This window comes from Ovis aries, chromosome 8, assembly GCF_016772045.2.
Source record: "Ovis aries strain OAR_USU_Benz2616 breed Rambouillet chromosome 8, ARS-UI_Ramb_v3.0, whole genome shotgun sequence".
Lineage (NCBI taxonomy): Eukaryota > Metazoa > Chordata > Mammalia > Artiodactyla > Bovidae > Ovis > Ovis aries.
In genome coordinates this window covers 54714788-54730294 of record NC_056061.1, presented here as the reverse complement: position 1 = coordinate 54730294, position 15507 = coordinate 54714788, and the positions used below count along the sequence as shown (strand labels likewise).

The 15507-nt window shown below is 38.1% G+C and overlaps 1 protein-coding gene across 3 annotated transcripts in view; it reads right to left on the bottom strand.

Annotated features, from left to right (window-relative positions):
* The window catches only part of LAMA2 (laminin subunit alpha 2), a 684287-nt gene that overhangs the window by 421521 nt on the left and 247259 nt on the right, over positions 1 to 15507 (bottom strand). For all 3 annotated transcript variants that reach the window (XM_060419598.1, XM_060419599.1, XM_060419600.1), the window contains exons 5-7: positions 10856 to 11035; positions 6906 to 6995; positions 4852 to 4969 (exon numbers count right to left, since the gene is read on the bottom strand). In XM_060419598.1, the coding sequence (XP_060275581.1) occupies positions 4852 to 4969; positions 6906 to 6995; positions 10856 to 11035 (388 nt within the window). The remainder of the gene's footprint in view (positions 1 to 4851; positions 4970 to 6905; positions 6996 to 10855; positions 11036 to 15507) is intronic.

The following is a 15507-nucleotide window of genomic DNA, read 5'->3' as shown; positions in this document are numbered from 1 at the left end:
GCTTCCCTGGTGGTTCAGTGGTAAAGAATTTGCCTCCCAATGCAGAAGACATGGGTTCAATCCTTGGATTGGGAAGATCCCCTGGAGAAGGAAATGGTAACCCACTTCGGTATTCTTGCCTGGAAAATCCCATGGTTAGAAGAACCTAGCAGGCTATAGTCCATGGGGTCACATAGAGTTAGACACAACTTAATACAATCATTGTAGGTTGTGATTAAACAACAACAATTCATTTTATAGAGAGATTTGTCACGCTGCAGAAAGATGTTTCTAAATCTTCAGAGATGACTGGAACACCACTCAGCTTGGAAGCTAAAATTTTCATATAAACTCTTACGAATATATATATCAACAAAAGCACGATATATACAAGGTTTTATGGTTAAAACCCTATCATTATTTTGTAGATTTAAAAATTTTTTTCAGTTTGAAAATCCAACCTCCCATCTCTCCCACAAAGAAAGATTAAATTGTTTTATGATAGCAGTATTTTAAAAAATGTATTGAGTGGCAAGTGGAAATTTCCTTTTGTGTTGCTTTATCTATCCCTACGGCTAATAAGTTGGATCCATCATTTCCGTTTGTTTAAAGAGATACATACTAGTGGAGAGTGGTAAAGGGTTTTGCAGATCCACCTAACATTGCATTATGATAACTGTGTGACAGAAAGTCAGAGACAACAGGAGGAATCCCTACCCTCAAATGATACTCCCACCTGTAACTGCTGATATTCCAGAAGCAGAAGAGAAATTTATTAAATTTAAGGAAATTTAAGAAGACATATTCATAGTGCCATTCAACTTAAACTCAGCCTTAGGAATGAAAATCTGCTCTCAGTTGGGAGAAGTTGTGGAAATCCTGAGGGATCATCAGGAATGGAGTTGGGAGTAGAGGAAAAAAAAAAAACAAAAGGTTGGGCACCTGATGCAGTTAAGATTTACCCCTTTACACCACTGCATAGTGGGGCCCTATTCCTCCAGATACCTCTCAGAACAATGACTGATTTCTAACCCAAAATATCTTCACAAGCACACAGACACAAATCAAAAAGCAAAAGAGGTAAGTGCAGAAAACTAAGAGACTCAAGACATTAATAGTACATGCAGAATCTTAGGATTGAAAGATAATGTATAGTTAGGAAATATTTTACGATTAAAGTAACTTTAAGGACCTATCATGTCTGATACATGACACATGACAAATACATTTTATTCAATTCATATATACAGTTGGCATCAGTTTAAAATGTCTGCCAAGCCTGTTTTGGAGGCCATAGATACCTCTGGAACTGAAAAAATGTGATTGGGACTGATTTGCTAAAATACTATTTGAATTCAATTGAATTGGGCTTTCTGGCTAGTTGAGATTTATAGTTCCGCAAAAGTTTTTGTTTTTAGGTCTCATCTTGGCCTGAATAGATCTCCAGAAACAAAGGTTTCTTTAGCATGCCTGTCACCATTATGGGACAGTTGGCAATACTAGGCTACAGATGACAATGTAAGTCATCTGTTATGTTTCTTGGGTATTTCCCTTCAGGAAAAACTGGACATATGGGTTGTTTTCAAAAATGATAACACTCAATATTAAAGTATAAATGAGTGCTCACTGGCACGTATTTTCATGGCCAGTTGTTTTTATGATTTCTCATTACTGGCTCTTTCTTGGTTGTCACCGTCCAATAATTACTAAATCAGTTCAGTTGCTCAGTCGTGTCCGACTCTTTGTGAGCCCGTGAATTGCAGCATGCCAGTCCTCACTGTCCATCACCAACTCCAGGAGTTCACTTAAACTCATGTGCATCGAGTCAGTGATGCCATCCAGCCATCTCATCCTCTGCAGTTCCCTTTTCCTCCTGCCCCCATTCCCTCCCAGCATCAAAGTCTTTTCCAATGAGTCAACTCTTCACACGAGGTGAGCAAAGTACTAGAGTTTCAGCTTTAGCATCATTCATTCCAATAAACACCCAGGAGTGATTTCCCTTAGAATGGACTGTTTGGATCTCCTTGTAGTTCAAGGGACTCTCAAGAGTCTTCTCCAACACCACAGTTCAAAAGCATCAATTCTTCGGCACTCAGCTTTCCTCACAGTCCAACTCTCACATCCATATATGACCACTGGAAAAACCATAGCCTTTACTAGATGGACCTTTGTTGGCAGTCTCTGCTTTTGAATATGCTATCTAGGTTGGTCATAACTTTCCTTCCAAGGAGTAAGTGTCTTTTAATTTCATGGCTGCAATCACCATCTGCAGTGATTTTGGAGCCCCCCAAAATAAAGTCTTATACTGTTTCCACTGTTTCCCCATCTATTTCCCATGAAGTGATGGGACTAGATACCATGATCTTCATTTTCTGAATGTTGGGCTTTACGCCAACTTTTTCACTCTCCACTTTCACTTTCATCAAGAGGCTTTTTAGCTCCTCTTCACTTTCTGCCATAAGGGTGGTATCATCTGCATATCTGAGGTTATTGATATTTCTCCGGCAGTCTTGATTCCAGATTGTGTTTCTTCCAGCCCAGCGTTTCTCGTGATGTACTCTGCATATAAGTTAAATAAGCAGAGTGACAATATACAGCCTTGGTGTACTCCTTTTCCTATCTGGAACCAGTCTGTTGTTCCATGCCCAGTTCTAACTGTTGCTTCCTGACCTGCATATAGGTTTCTCAAGAGGCAGGTCAGGTGGTCTGGTATGCCCATCTCTTTCAGAATTTTCCACAGTTCATTCTGATCCACACAATCAAAGGCTTTGGCATAGTCAATAAAGCAGAAATAGATGTTTTTCTGAAACTCTTTCACTTTTTCGATGATCCATCAGATGTTGGCAATTTGATCTCTGGTTCCTCTACCTTTTCTAAAACCAGCTTGAACATCTGGAAGTTCACGGTTCACGTATTGCCGAAGCCTGGCTTGGAGAATTTTGAGCATGACTTTACTAGCATGTGAGATGAGTGCAATTTTAGGTAGTTTGAACATTCTTTGGCGTTGCCTTTCTTTGGGATTGGAATGAAAACAGACCTTTTCCAGTCCTGTGGCCACTGCTGAGTTTTCCAGATTTGCTGGCATATTGAGTGCAGCACTTTCACAGCATCATCTTTCAGGATTTGAAATAGCTCAACTGAGATTCCATCACCTCTACTAGCTTTGTTCATAGTGATGCTTTCTAAGGCCCACTTGACTTCACATTCCAGGATGTCTGGCTCTAGGTGAGTGATCACACACCATTGATTATCTGGGTTGTGAAGATCTTTTTTGGAAAGTTCTTCTGTGTATTTTGCCACCTCTTCCTAATATTTTCTGCTTCTGTTAGGTCCCTACCATTTCTGTCCTTTATCGAGCCCATCTTTGCTTGAAATGTTCCCTTGGTATCTCTAATTTTCTTGAAGAGATCTCTAGTCTTTCCCATTCTGTTGTTTTCCTCTCTTTCTATTGATCACTGAGGAAGGCTTTCTTATCTTTCCTTGCTATTCTTTGGAACTCTGCATTCAGATGCTTCTATCTTTCCTTTTCTCCTTTGCTTTTTGCTTCTCTTCTTTTCACAGCTATTTGTAAGGCCTCCTGAGACAGCCATTTCACTTTTTTGCATGCCTTTTTCTTGGGGATGGTCTTGATCCCTGTCTCCTGTACAATGTCATGAACCTCTGTCCATAGTTCATCAGGCACTCTGTGATTGTCACAGACACCATTTCTAATATTAGCATTTGATATTATTATTGTGAAACAACACATTGAAAATATTAATGGATTGCTAAAATAGATATTCTTTCTCCACTCATTTGTTTTCTTGCCCTCTCCCAGTTACCTTCTCTCCTATTCTTCACAACTACTGTCCCCAAACCCTACCCTTTAATAAGTATAACTAATCAGTCAGGGGCCTTCTTCTTCCTAGATAATAAAATGAGTCTAAGCTTTAGGGTATGATCTCTCCCCTCTGGTTTTCTCCATTTATTAGATGACAGGTATTCAAAAGCTACTTACTAGGGGAGGAACTATTTAAAGGGGAACAGGCAGAGAATCTGCAGCTATACTGGTTTGATAACCATTTTATAAACATACCTATTTAGAAGGGTAATCTCTATATCCAGTAGGTCTTATTGTATGTTTATTTACATTTCTCTCTCCCTCTCTCTATGTGTGTGTGTGTGTGTGTACCATTACTAAAATAGTAATAATTTGTTACTATTAGTTTTAAATGTCTGCCAAGCCTGTGTTGGAGGCCATATATACCTCTTGAACTGAAAAAATGTGATTCACTAAAATGGTAATATTTGAATTCAGTTAAATTGGGCTTTTTGGGTAGTTTAGATTTATAGTTCAGCAGAAGTTCATATTGGGGCCTACCTGGTGGCTTAGACAGTAATGAATCCGCCTGCAATTCAGGAGCCATGGGTTTAATCCCTGGATTAGAAAGATCACCAGGAAAGGCAAATGGCAACCCACTCCAGTATTCTTGCCTGGGAAACCCCATGGACAGAGGAGTCTGGTGGGCTACAGTTCACAGGGCCACAAAAGAGTTGGACATGACTGAGTGAGTAACACTTTCAGAAGTTCATATATACTACACTATAAGCTTCAGATTCACCCCTGATAACAGTAAGTGTATATTATGCTTTTATCTACTTCTCATAATTCTCACATAGTGGTAAATTCATAAGTGTTTTGCAAATATTTGTCAAAAAAATAAAATCTTGAAAACTCTAAAACAGGAGAGTAAAAGAGCTTCCAGCTACTGTCTTGGATAAAATGCATACAAATTTGACACATGAGTTCACCTGAAATCAGCATGTGTTTTACACCACCTGTACCCCAGGAAAGGAAGACTTCCACATGGTGTTGGACTGTCTAGAACATACCTTCACATTCTGTTTTGGTCAGAAAAGTGCCTGCTCTCCAAGGTTTCTGATGGAATCCAGGACAGCACTGGTCACAGCTATCACCACACGTGTTATGCTCGCATTCACAGCGGGATTTCTAGTTAAAAAAAAAAAAAAAAAAAAGGCAAGGGACACAGTGGGGAAGCATACTTTCAGCATTCTTTGGAACCATAAATGAGGGGTTTCTCCTGAAAGGTAGAATGAAGACAAGAGAAAACATGGAGCCTCTGTACCAAAATCTAAAACTCCTGTCAGTCTGGGAAGGAAGAGGTTCCAGCAGCGGGAGTGATGAATATATTTGATCAACATCAGACTTGGGAGGGAGGTTCAGGCTGGTACTGGAATCACTGGGCTCAGATGAGCAGAGAATGAAGGCCCAATCAGGAGTGGTCTTGAAGACTAGAATCACTTCTCTAATTGCTGAGATCCACAGGTTTTCTGGGTTGGATGTATCCATTTTAAGGTTTCCATCAAAGTACTATTAACATTGGAAGGACTGATGCTGAAGTGGAAGCTCCAATACTTTGGCTACCTGATCCGAAGAGCTGACTCACTGGAAAAGACCCTGATGCTGGGAAAGATTCAGGGCAGGAGGAGAAGGGGGTGACAGAGGACGAGATGGTTGGATGGCATCACCGACTCAATGAACATGAGTTTGAGCAAGCTCTGGGAGTTGTTGATGGACAGGGAAGCCTGATGTGCTGCAGTGCATGGTGTTGCAAAGACTCGGGCATGACTGAACGACTGAAGTGAACTATTAGCATTTAGCATAGGAAGAGGGGAGAGAGTAGATGGCTAGGCATGGAGAGGCAGGGATAGAGCAGAAATCTAATACTCCAAGCCTGAATCTCCTGTCTGCAAGTGTTTTGAGTACAGTCTTATTTCACTGCATGGAACCGTCCTTCCAAGGCTGCTGTGCAGGTTCTCAAATCATGGGAAATACTGCTCATCAGTACATCTGATAGACAGTGCCCACACCCTGCAGAAAGCAGGACCACAACCTTGTGAAGAAAACTATGCCAGGGATTTGAATCTTCCCAGGTAATACACGGATGGAGGAGCCTGGTAGGCTGCAGTCCATGGGGTCACTGAGGGTCGGACATGACTGAGCGACTTCACTGTCCCTTTTCACTTCCATGCACTGGAGAAGGAAATGGCAACCCACTCCAGTGTTCTTGCCTGGAGAATCCCAGGGACGGGGGAGCCTGGTGGGCTGCCATCTATGGGGTCGCACAGAGTCAGACACGACTGAAGCGACTTAGCAGCAGCAGCAGCAGCAGGTAATACTATGATCCATTACTCAGAAAACTAGCTTTGAAAGAAATATCATTTGTATTACAGTTGTAGTAGGAAAAAGTGTTTACCTAGGTAGCTACATTCACTGATCTCACTATCCAAAATATTTCTACCATACATAAAGTAGATGATTCTGTATTTCACCAGATTGTTTATGCCTGAGAAAAACAGATGCTCATTCATCTTCTTTGCTTAGGTTGTGTTCACTTAATACATTGTCATTAATGAAAAATGCAACCCAAAACCATTCCAGCATTCTCTGGCCTGGCGATTTCAAGCTCTCTTGAATACTCTCTTTCACTCTCCTCCTTACTGCCCCATCTTACCTCGGTCTCTGGTTCCATGGTCATTTATATTTACTTCCAGGTACATTTTTCATTCATTTGCATTAATATTTTTTGATGAAAATTCATAAAAGAAACAGGTTGATTGATGAAAGGCATTCTCTAAAGCTAAATCATACAGCAGGCTGTCATAGCTAGAGAGGTTTCAAAATAGATAGACTGGTTTGGAGCCTTTTTGGGAAAAAACTAATCTGTTTTCTGATACTGTAATGGCTCCCTTTAAAGTCTATCATCCTAACTGCCAGCTCTATTTCACCCTGGCATGGCTTTCTGTTACACCGTCTAAGTGGGGACCTGACACCCATTCACAGCGTCCCTGTCAGCAAAGCTTCTCGTGAAGCATTTTACAGTTCAGAGCTTCATTTTACCTAAGCAGCCTAAAAATATACATACATTTGTCACTGGATCAAGTGGACAAGCCCTGGCATGACCGTAGCAGATGCACATCCCTCCAACTGAAATATCCTTGACCGAGTAGTAGTACTGCAAAAAGCAATCCAGAGAGAAATCCTGTTAAGACTACTGCAAGGTGGAAGGAGCATTCAGTTAAAAACTTGGCTTTATGCTTCTACCGTTAGTTGGACGCTGTAGAGAACAACTGAAGGCTCACAAGTGTATCCAGTAACTCCTCACATTGAAACCATGGCCCAGAGGCAGAATGCTTCTATAGTTTACGTTAGGTGGGCATTTTAGAAATTTATTTCCCACAACAACATAAAGTGCTGCACAGTATGCAAACTCCATACTGGAGCATTTATTATCGAAAGCAAACTGTTATGGGGTGGGGGAAACAAGGACAATAATTCTTCATAAAATCTGAAAGACAGAAAACCTCTTTTATAATCATTTTAGGAATGCCAGTGTTCATGAATCATATGCAGACTGTTCTACTTAATGAATTTGAAAAGAATCAACAAATGTAAGGGAAATGGTGCTCATGAGGACACATTTCTTAAGCATATCAAGAAGCACATGAAAAGTAATTAACTACAAGACTGGTTTAATATAATGCAAGGAGCAAACTAGATGTGCAGAACACTATTTCTTCATTATTATGTTAAAATGTCCATGCAATTACCTTCCTGTTTAGGTTAACATAGGACTGCCTCAAATTATTTTCATCTACCTAGCTATTTTTGAAAGGTTACTCATAATTTATACAACTGGACAATTAAAAAAATTTAACTAATTTGTATATCACAAGTTATAGTTAGTTGTGAAAGTACTTCACATTATCTTATGGAATCCAAATAGCCATCACAGTGGTAGATAGTTCTATTATTCCAATTATTTATACTAAACACACACACACATATTTAGTGAGAATAAATAAATGGATACAAATCTGAGTTCCCTGACTACAAATTCTCTTTTCTAATTTACTTCTTTTTTAAACATTTTTTCTTTTTGTTTTTGCTGTTTATATACAGTATCTTTTATAATATTTTGTGTTACTTTATCTTACTTGATATACTTATACCTCACACTATTGTAACTTGCAAGGAAGTTTAGATTTAATTTAGATGTTAGACTCTGCTTTTCACTAACGTCATCACCTAATAATACAGATACAAACAGGCATAGTTGCTCAGAAAGCTGATACAGAAGTTTTGTAGATGTTTTAAAAACTGCAACATTTGCTTTAAATATAAATGTGTAATGCTTCATTTCTAAGTCATGAAGAAGAGTTAAAATTCAATGTCCTATTTTTATATATTTAAATTTATATGTAGGGTTTACAGAACTTGAGTACTTTCAAAAAATATAATTATATGTTGAACTTTACTGCACTATTTTAAAGGTTCATATACAGTGAAGTTACAAATAATAGATGTGCACCCCAACACCCTCTGTGCCTTCAGCAAAAGATGATAAAAGGAACATGTTTACTTCCATTGATTTTTATTCTTTGATAGATATACTGTCAGGAAAGATTAAATTTCACTTCAAAATTATTCAGTCTTCCTTGGTGTGTATTTTTAAGTCATGGCAAAATTATAATTAAAAGTGATTTTTTAATAAGTGAAGAATCTAAACTTTGCTATAAAATAATGATGACTTTTGCAGAAGACAATTTGCAACAGACTGAAATATAACACAAGTCAAAAGTATTTCAGGTTTGGAAAGGGCACTGAAACATCCAACGTGTTGTATGAGGACATAAGACTTTAAAAGTTATTTTGTAATGATGGAGAAGTTAGGTGTGAGGAAGTTAAGCAATGAGAAAATGTATGAGGAGTCCTCACATATTTGTGAAAAGCACTGCCCTTCAATACTCAGTCTGTAGGGTCAGCACTTTGCTAACTGGTGGCAACAGCTGAACCCCAGTAGGGTCATTGTGGAACAATGTTTTGCCTCACAATCTCAGTTTCTCCCTACAATCCTCTTTTCTCCTTTGCTTCTAGTCACACAGTAGATATTCTGTTTGCATGTATCTGATTTATGGATTTACTACTGAACTGAGTCTCTAGCTAATACTGTCTTGGTTGTATACATGCATAAAAGGGAGATGACATAAACCAGAGAACCTGGCGGGACACGGATAGGAGGAATCATAGTTATGACTCATAGCAACCTGAGCTATAAAGAAAGCTGAGCGCCGAAGAATTGATGCTTTTGAACTGTGGTGTTGGAGAAGACTCTTGAGAGTCCCTTGGACTGCAAGGAGATCCAACCAGTCCATCCTAAAGGAAATCAGCCCTGGGATTTCTTTGGAAGGATTGATGCTAAAGCTGAAACTCCAATACTTTGGCCACCTGATGCGAAGAGTTGACTCACTGGAAAAGACCCTGATACTAGGAAAGATTGAGGGCAGGAGGAGAATGGGATGACAGAGGATGAGATGGATGGATGACATCACAGACTCAATGGACATGAGTTTGGGTGGACTCTGGGAGTTGGTGATGGACAGGGAGGCCTGGAGTGGTGCAGGTCATGGGGTCGCAAAGAGTCAGACAAGACTGGGCAACTTAACTGAACTGCCTGAACCTGGGCAGATCATCTATGTCATAATCTCTCAAATTTCTGATTGAAAATAACACCTCTACTAGCTTCTGTTTCCACTGATATGTTGAAAGGATGCTATAACCATTTTTTCCCTGATATTCAATTCATAAAGGAAAATAAAAGTGTATACAATCAGTTTTTCCCTAATATCTGTATTCTTTTGAGCTAGAAGTGCATTGTGATTCATTAAAGAAGCATGAAACTAAATTATTTATTTAGATAAAATGGTCCATGGACCAGTGGCATCCATATCATCTGCAAAATTGTTAGAACTGCTGTTTCTCAGTTCTGTCCTAGATCTACTGAATTCAAATCTGCATTTCTACAACATCACCAGTTAATTCCATGCATATTAAAGTTTATCAGGATGTGATGTGGTGTGAGTGTCTGCCTGTGTGTGTATACGTACTGAGTCATGATATAAAATGCATTTCTTAGTGTGGGTTACAAGCCCACATGACCAATTATAATAGTACTACAGATAACCCAAGGTGTGGAAAAAACTAACTTTGTCCTCAAAATCAAGAGAATAAACTAGGCAGTATGAGCTCCACTGTACCAAGAGGAAACTAAAGTTTAGAAATGTTACAAAGTTTGATATTTGTTACACATCTAATAAGTGGCCCAGAGGTTGGATTTAAACAAAGGAAGGTCCATGAAATTTTAAAGTCTTTCATTCCCCCACTGAAAACTATTTTTTAAAACTATTTAAAAGACTATTATGGAGAAGGAAATGCCACCCCAGTCCATTATTATTGCCTTGGAAATCCCATGGACAGAGGAGCCTGGTGGGCTACAGTCCGCGGGGTTCAAAGAGTCAGACACGACTGAGGGAGGAACAGGCGCTCCCCAGGGCCCCAGAGTTTCTGATGGCAGAGCCAAAGACTGTGTCTGAGGACTCTCAGCTCCCAGGCCTCTCTCACCAGATACAAGCATGCAAAACTAGAATCTAAATTACTCCTGATGGCTTTCCTGGCGGCTCAGTGGTAAAGAATCCCCAGTCTGGGAAGACCCCACGTGGCAGAGCAGCTGAGCTCATGCATCACAGCCACTGGGCCAGTGCTCTAGAGCCTGGAAGCCGCAACTACTGAGGTCTGTGGGCACCAGAGCCAGTGCTCTGGAACAAGAGGAGCCACCGTGGTGAGAAGTCTTCGCCCTGCTACTAGAGAGTAACCCCTGCTCGTGGCAACTAGAGAAAAGCCCACGCAGCATGAAGACCCTGCACAACTATAAATGAATAAAATCATTTACAAAATTAAAAAAACCTATTTAACAGACAATTAAAACAACAGGCCCAATATTATTCACAGATTCCAATATGATTCCTCATAACTTACTCTTCGCGTGACAATGGGGTCAATTTCTCTTGGGTCTTTGTGAGCGAACATCATCAAATCGGCATTCAAGGTGCGGATCCTCTGAAACCTCAGGCGAATATAACGGGCAGAGGTAAATTCCAGCAGTTCAGGAGAAGGATCATCAGCACTCGGTCTCCCATTGATCAAAGAAATATGAATCTACACAATTTGGGAAATAATTTAACAATTAAGGTTACCAAGACTTACATATCTGGTTTTATTTAACTTTTCTTAGACAAATAGTCAAGCTCCCCGTCTCTCAGTTAGGCAGATACAGGTTCATATTTACTAGAATGCAGTGAAGTAATTGAGAAATATTATGAATGTACATGTACCTGCAATTTATTTGTTTCTATTTCAGGCATTTTCTATATACTGCAATTAATTATATTTCTATGTTCCAAGTCAGTGCATCTACTTGAACTTCCTAGGATTTCCAAAAATTCTTAAATCAGTCATTCTTTTTCTGAAAATTATTTCAGCCAAAAATTATTTAAGATTCTGGCATATATTGCCATATATTTTCTGGTGGGAAACCAGAAAACAAAATATCAGACAAAAACAAGAAATCATCAGGAACTCGAATTTCTTTTTATTCTGAGCTTGAAAGTATCTAATTATATTGCCTTAAAATATATAAAGAGAGTAAAAATCGACACATTACCAGAAAAATTACACACATCTCCAATCACAGTGAGACATTTCAGTAAGGTGGCTTTTGTTATTACTTTTTTAGAAAGTGATAGCTTAAGAAGGCAAAATTTATCAAGGCTATAACACATTCTATGAAAAATATGCCCTTTGAAAATATATTAAAACTTGAGTAGAATGGAATATTCTTTAGGAAAATAATTTTGCAAAATTGACACCAGAAGAAATCAAATCTAACCATACCATTTTCCATGAAAAATCAGAGAAATGATTATCCTTCAAAGGTGAATTGAGGCCCACATGCTCTCACAGGGATTTTGAGAGCAGAAAATTCTAATGGGGGTGGGGGGGGGAGGTAAACCATTGTATAAAATAAGAAGTACTTCTATCACAGATAAAGGAATTATTTTTATAATGCCTAAAGAACTTCTATAAATCAATAAGAAAAAACACCAATGACATACAAAAATAGACAAAAGATATAACTATTTAACAAAACAGAAATAGAAATGGCTATTAAACTTCTGATAAGATAGTGAACCTCATTTATAACAGAACTCTTAATTAAATCCACTCTAAAAGCTTTCTCCATTTTTTCAAGTTGTCGAATCCTAAAATATTAATAATACTCCCTGGGGACAGCAATTGTTACACATTTACAGGTTGAATGTAAAATGGTATAAATCTTTATAAAGGTGAATTTAGCAATACCTGTCAAAATTACAAATGCACAGAATTTTTTACTTAGAAATTCCACTTCTGGGAAATTACACTACACAAATGTTTTATTAACATGTGTGTGTGTGTGTATACAATTAACATGTAATTAGTGATATGTAAAAATGCACTGAATTTCTATAATATTTTTTGAAAATAGCAAAAGACTGGAAAGAACCTAATATTCATCAATAAGAGATGGGTTAAATAAATTATACATCTATACAGTGAATTATGTGTACCACACAAAACAATGAGGAAACTCTCAAAATACAGATAGGAAAAAGTACATTCAATTTTTTGTACTTTGTTAATGCATTCTTACCTATGCAATAAACCAAATCAAATCAAAACTGTTAAAGAAACTGAAACTGAGTGGTGGGTTTTGGGCTGAACACATGCACATACTGTGTGTATGCACATACAGGAGGCTAAAGAGACAGGATTATAAGAAGAAAGGAGTCCTGGGCGGGGAGCTATTCAGAAACATGACAGTCTGTAAGTGCACTGGAAACTGTGACTTGAGGTCACCCACTGGAATTTTCATCCACTTTTGCAAGATGATATATCATGTGTGTTAATTACATTTTTTTGACAGGAGAAGTAATATGTGTTTCCATTCCAAACATTCTGCATTTAGATAATCCCCGAGAGCATTTTACAGACTGACTGCCAATAAACTACTGAGTCACTAGAGGAATAAACACAGCAAGCTCTGAGATGAGAAACTAATTCTGATGTCACAAAGGATAGACTCAAAATGCCTCGAGATAAAAATATGAAATGTCCTAGCTAATTGACTCCACTTTGAATACTTAATAAAAAATAAATTCACTTAATCAACATTTGAGGATGATAAAATTCAAGGTCTCCTAAAATAATGAATCTCGAAATGCTGAATGTCCTCCCTCTGACACCGAACATTTAAAGAGTAACATAGATCTTGTATATTTCACAGTTCTGGCATCTAGCAGGTGAGCCAGAAATGTGTTTAAAATCAAGTTGTCTCTATTACTTAAGACGGTATCCATTAAAGAATGAATAAATAGATGTATACAGCAGCTAAAACGAGTTCCCCTTAGAGATTAGTTTGGGCACCCCCAAAATCACCAGTGTCCTTGAATTCACACTTAGATGTGTCTTATCAAGCTCTTCCTTGACTGCTTCTAAAAAAGCCATTTGAAAAAAGGAAATCAGAACATGTCTAGGATTAACGTTTCTAAAAACTATTAAGGTTTATTTGGTGTTAATGCTACAGTGAACTGCACTTGTTCTGTACACGGAATTAATAAGTGCCTCATTTGAACATAAAGGAACTTTAAAAAAAACACGGTGCACATGTTCAAATTTGTGCACCATTTTTTAGGTGTGAACACATAAATTTGAACACCTAAATCATATCATACACCATATGATAGCTACAGAAAGGATTCAGCAAAAGAACACTTCTCCTCACAGCTTTGGTATTTTCATCAAGCTACTCTGCCAAGAGATCTTGTGAGAATAGTTAGTTCCAAGCTGTTTCTGAGACAGAAAACCAGACAGCTGTTTGGCCATGTTGCGTGCAGCTTACTTCCATTTTTTTCCTTTTCCGTTTTTTTTTTTTTTTTTTAACTCTCCTTCAAAATAAATCATAATATTGGATAGGCTATTTCCACTGGCACTTGGCTGTGTAATTCCAAGTCCACTGGAGTTTAGCATGCTTCCTGATTTCCTGTGGAGTGACAACTGGAGAGTGTCTATCTTCAGAAAGATGAAAAGTATCATTCCTCAAGACTACCACTGTCTTGCTGCGAGGCCATGGGAAGTCTGTGTCAGTCTAGCGTCTTCTGAAATGATTTCCATTACAGACATGTCAGTGGATATATGTTCAAGCTGTCAAAGGAATTCATTCCAACTGAAAATATCAACCTGATTAAACAATTGGTTCTTAGATTTAAAAGTTACTCTTCTCTGAAATTAGTTTTTGTAGATAAAAAGAAAAAAAAAATCTCTTTTTATGACCAAATGACCAAATTAATATTATACTCTACCTATAGAAACCATTATCTTTTTTTAGTATAAAGATGCCATATTAATCACATTTACTTGCAGATGGCTAAGATTTGGGGGCCTCTATGGGTATTTTTACCTTACTGATTAGAATTTAACTAAAATGATTTATGAAGCAAGTAATCTGATTTTTAGTCTAGGTAATTATGTTCATATTATTATTATTATGTTTTTCTATTATATTACTACATCTGCTTTAGATTACTGGAAGAGCTGCACTCCTAATACCCCTCCCAATGATACAAGTTCGTTGAGTAAATGGATAGGTGAAAGAATGAAGGCTACTTAAGGATCATTAATAATGATAAGACTCTTTGAAATGAGAAATGGAAGTAGATGAAACTGACAACTTGATGAATATTTTGAAATCCCCTTTGATTCATCAATTTCTAGGTGTGCCAAAGAAACTGGTACAACAGTTTGAGAGTAAGGTGACATCAGGAGATATAACAATAATTTTCATATATGTAGGATGAGATCAACTATCTATAGGTGTGGTCAAAGAATGTGTATGTAAATGAGTGGCTAAGACTTGAGGAACCTCTTAGATCTAATCATAATTAATATATTAGTACAGAGAAGGAGAATAAGATCACAATAAAAACTCTGAAAAATGAACCTAATCACTTGTATTTTATCCAGTGGGAGGGAAAAAAGAAAGTAAGCATATCTTAGGAGACAGGGAATGAGCGATATGAAGGTTAAGAAAAGGTGACAGTGTGTCACTGTGTTTCCAGCACAAAGCAAGCAAACAAAGGTTCTGACTCGGGCTCTAGGTGGTCAAGAGAAATCCCCAAATGATCAGCTTTCAGCCTCCATCATACTTGAAATTGATTGTTCCACTGATTTCCAGGACACTATGCTGTCTTTTTTCTCCCCTTACATCTTCAGCTACCTCTTCTCAATCCCACTCAAGACTTACTACATTTTCTCCTCCCTCACTTTCTAAAATTGGAATCCCACAGCGCCCAGTCCTTGGCCTTATCTTCTGTTCAATCCAGACTTACCCACATAGTGATTTCACCAAAGCTTGCAGATCTAAATGTCACCTATACTGATGCCTCCCATGCTCAACATCTCCAGGCTTGATCTCTCCTCTTGAGGTCCAGATGCAGAATCCAGCTGCCTTCTTAATCCCTTTATGTGACTGTCTAATAGGTACCTCAAACTTGTATCTCAAATTGAGTTCTAGTCTTCATCTCCCGGTGTTT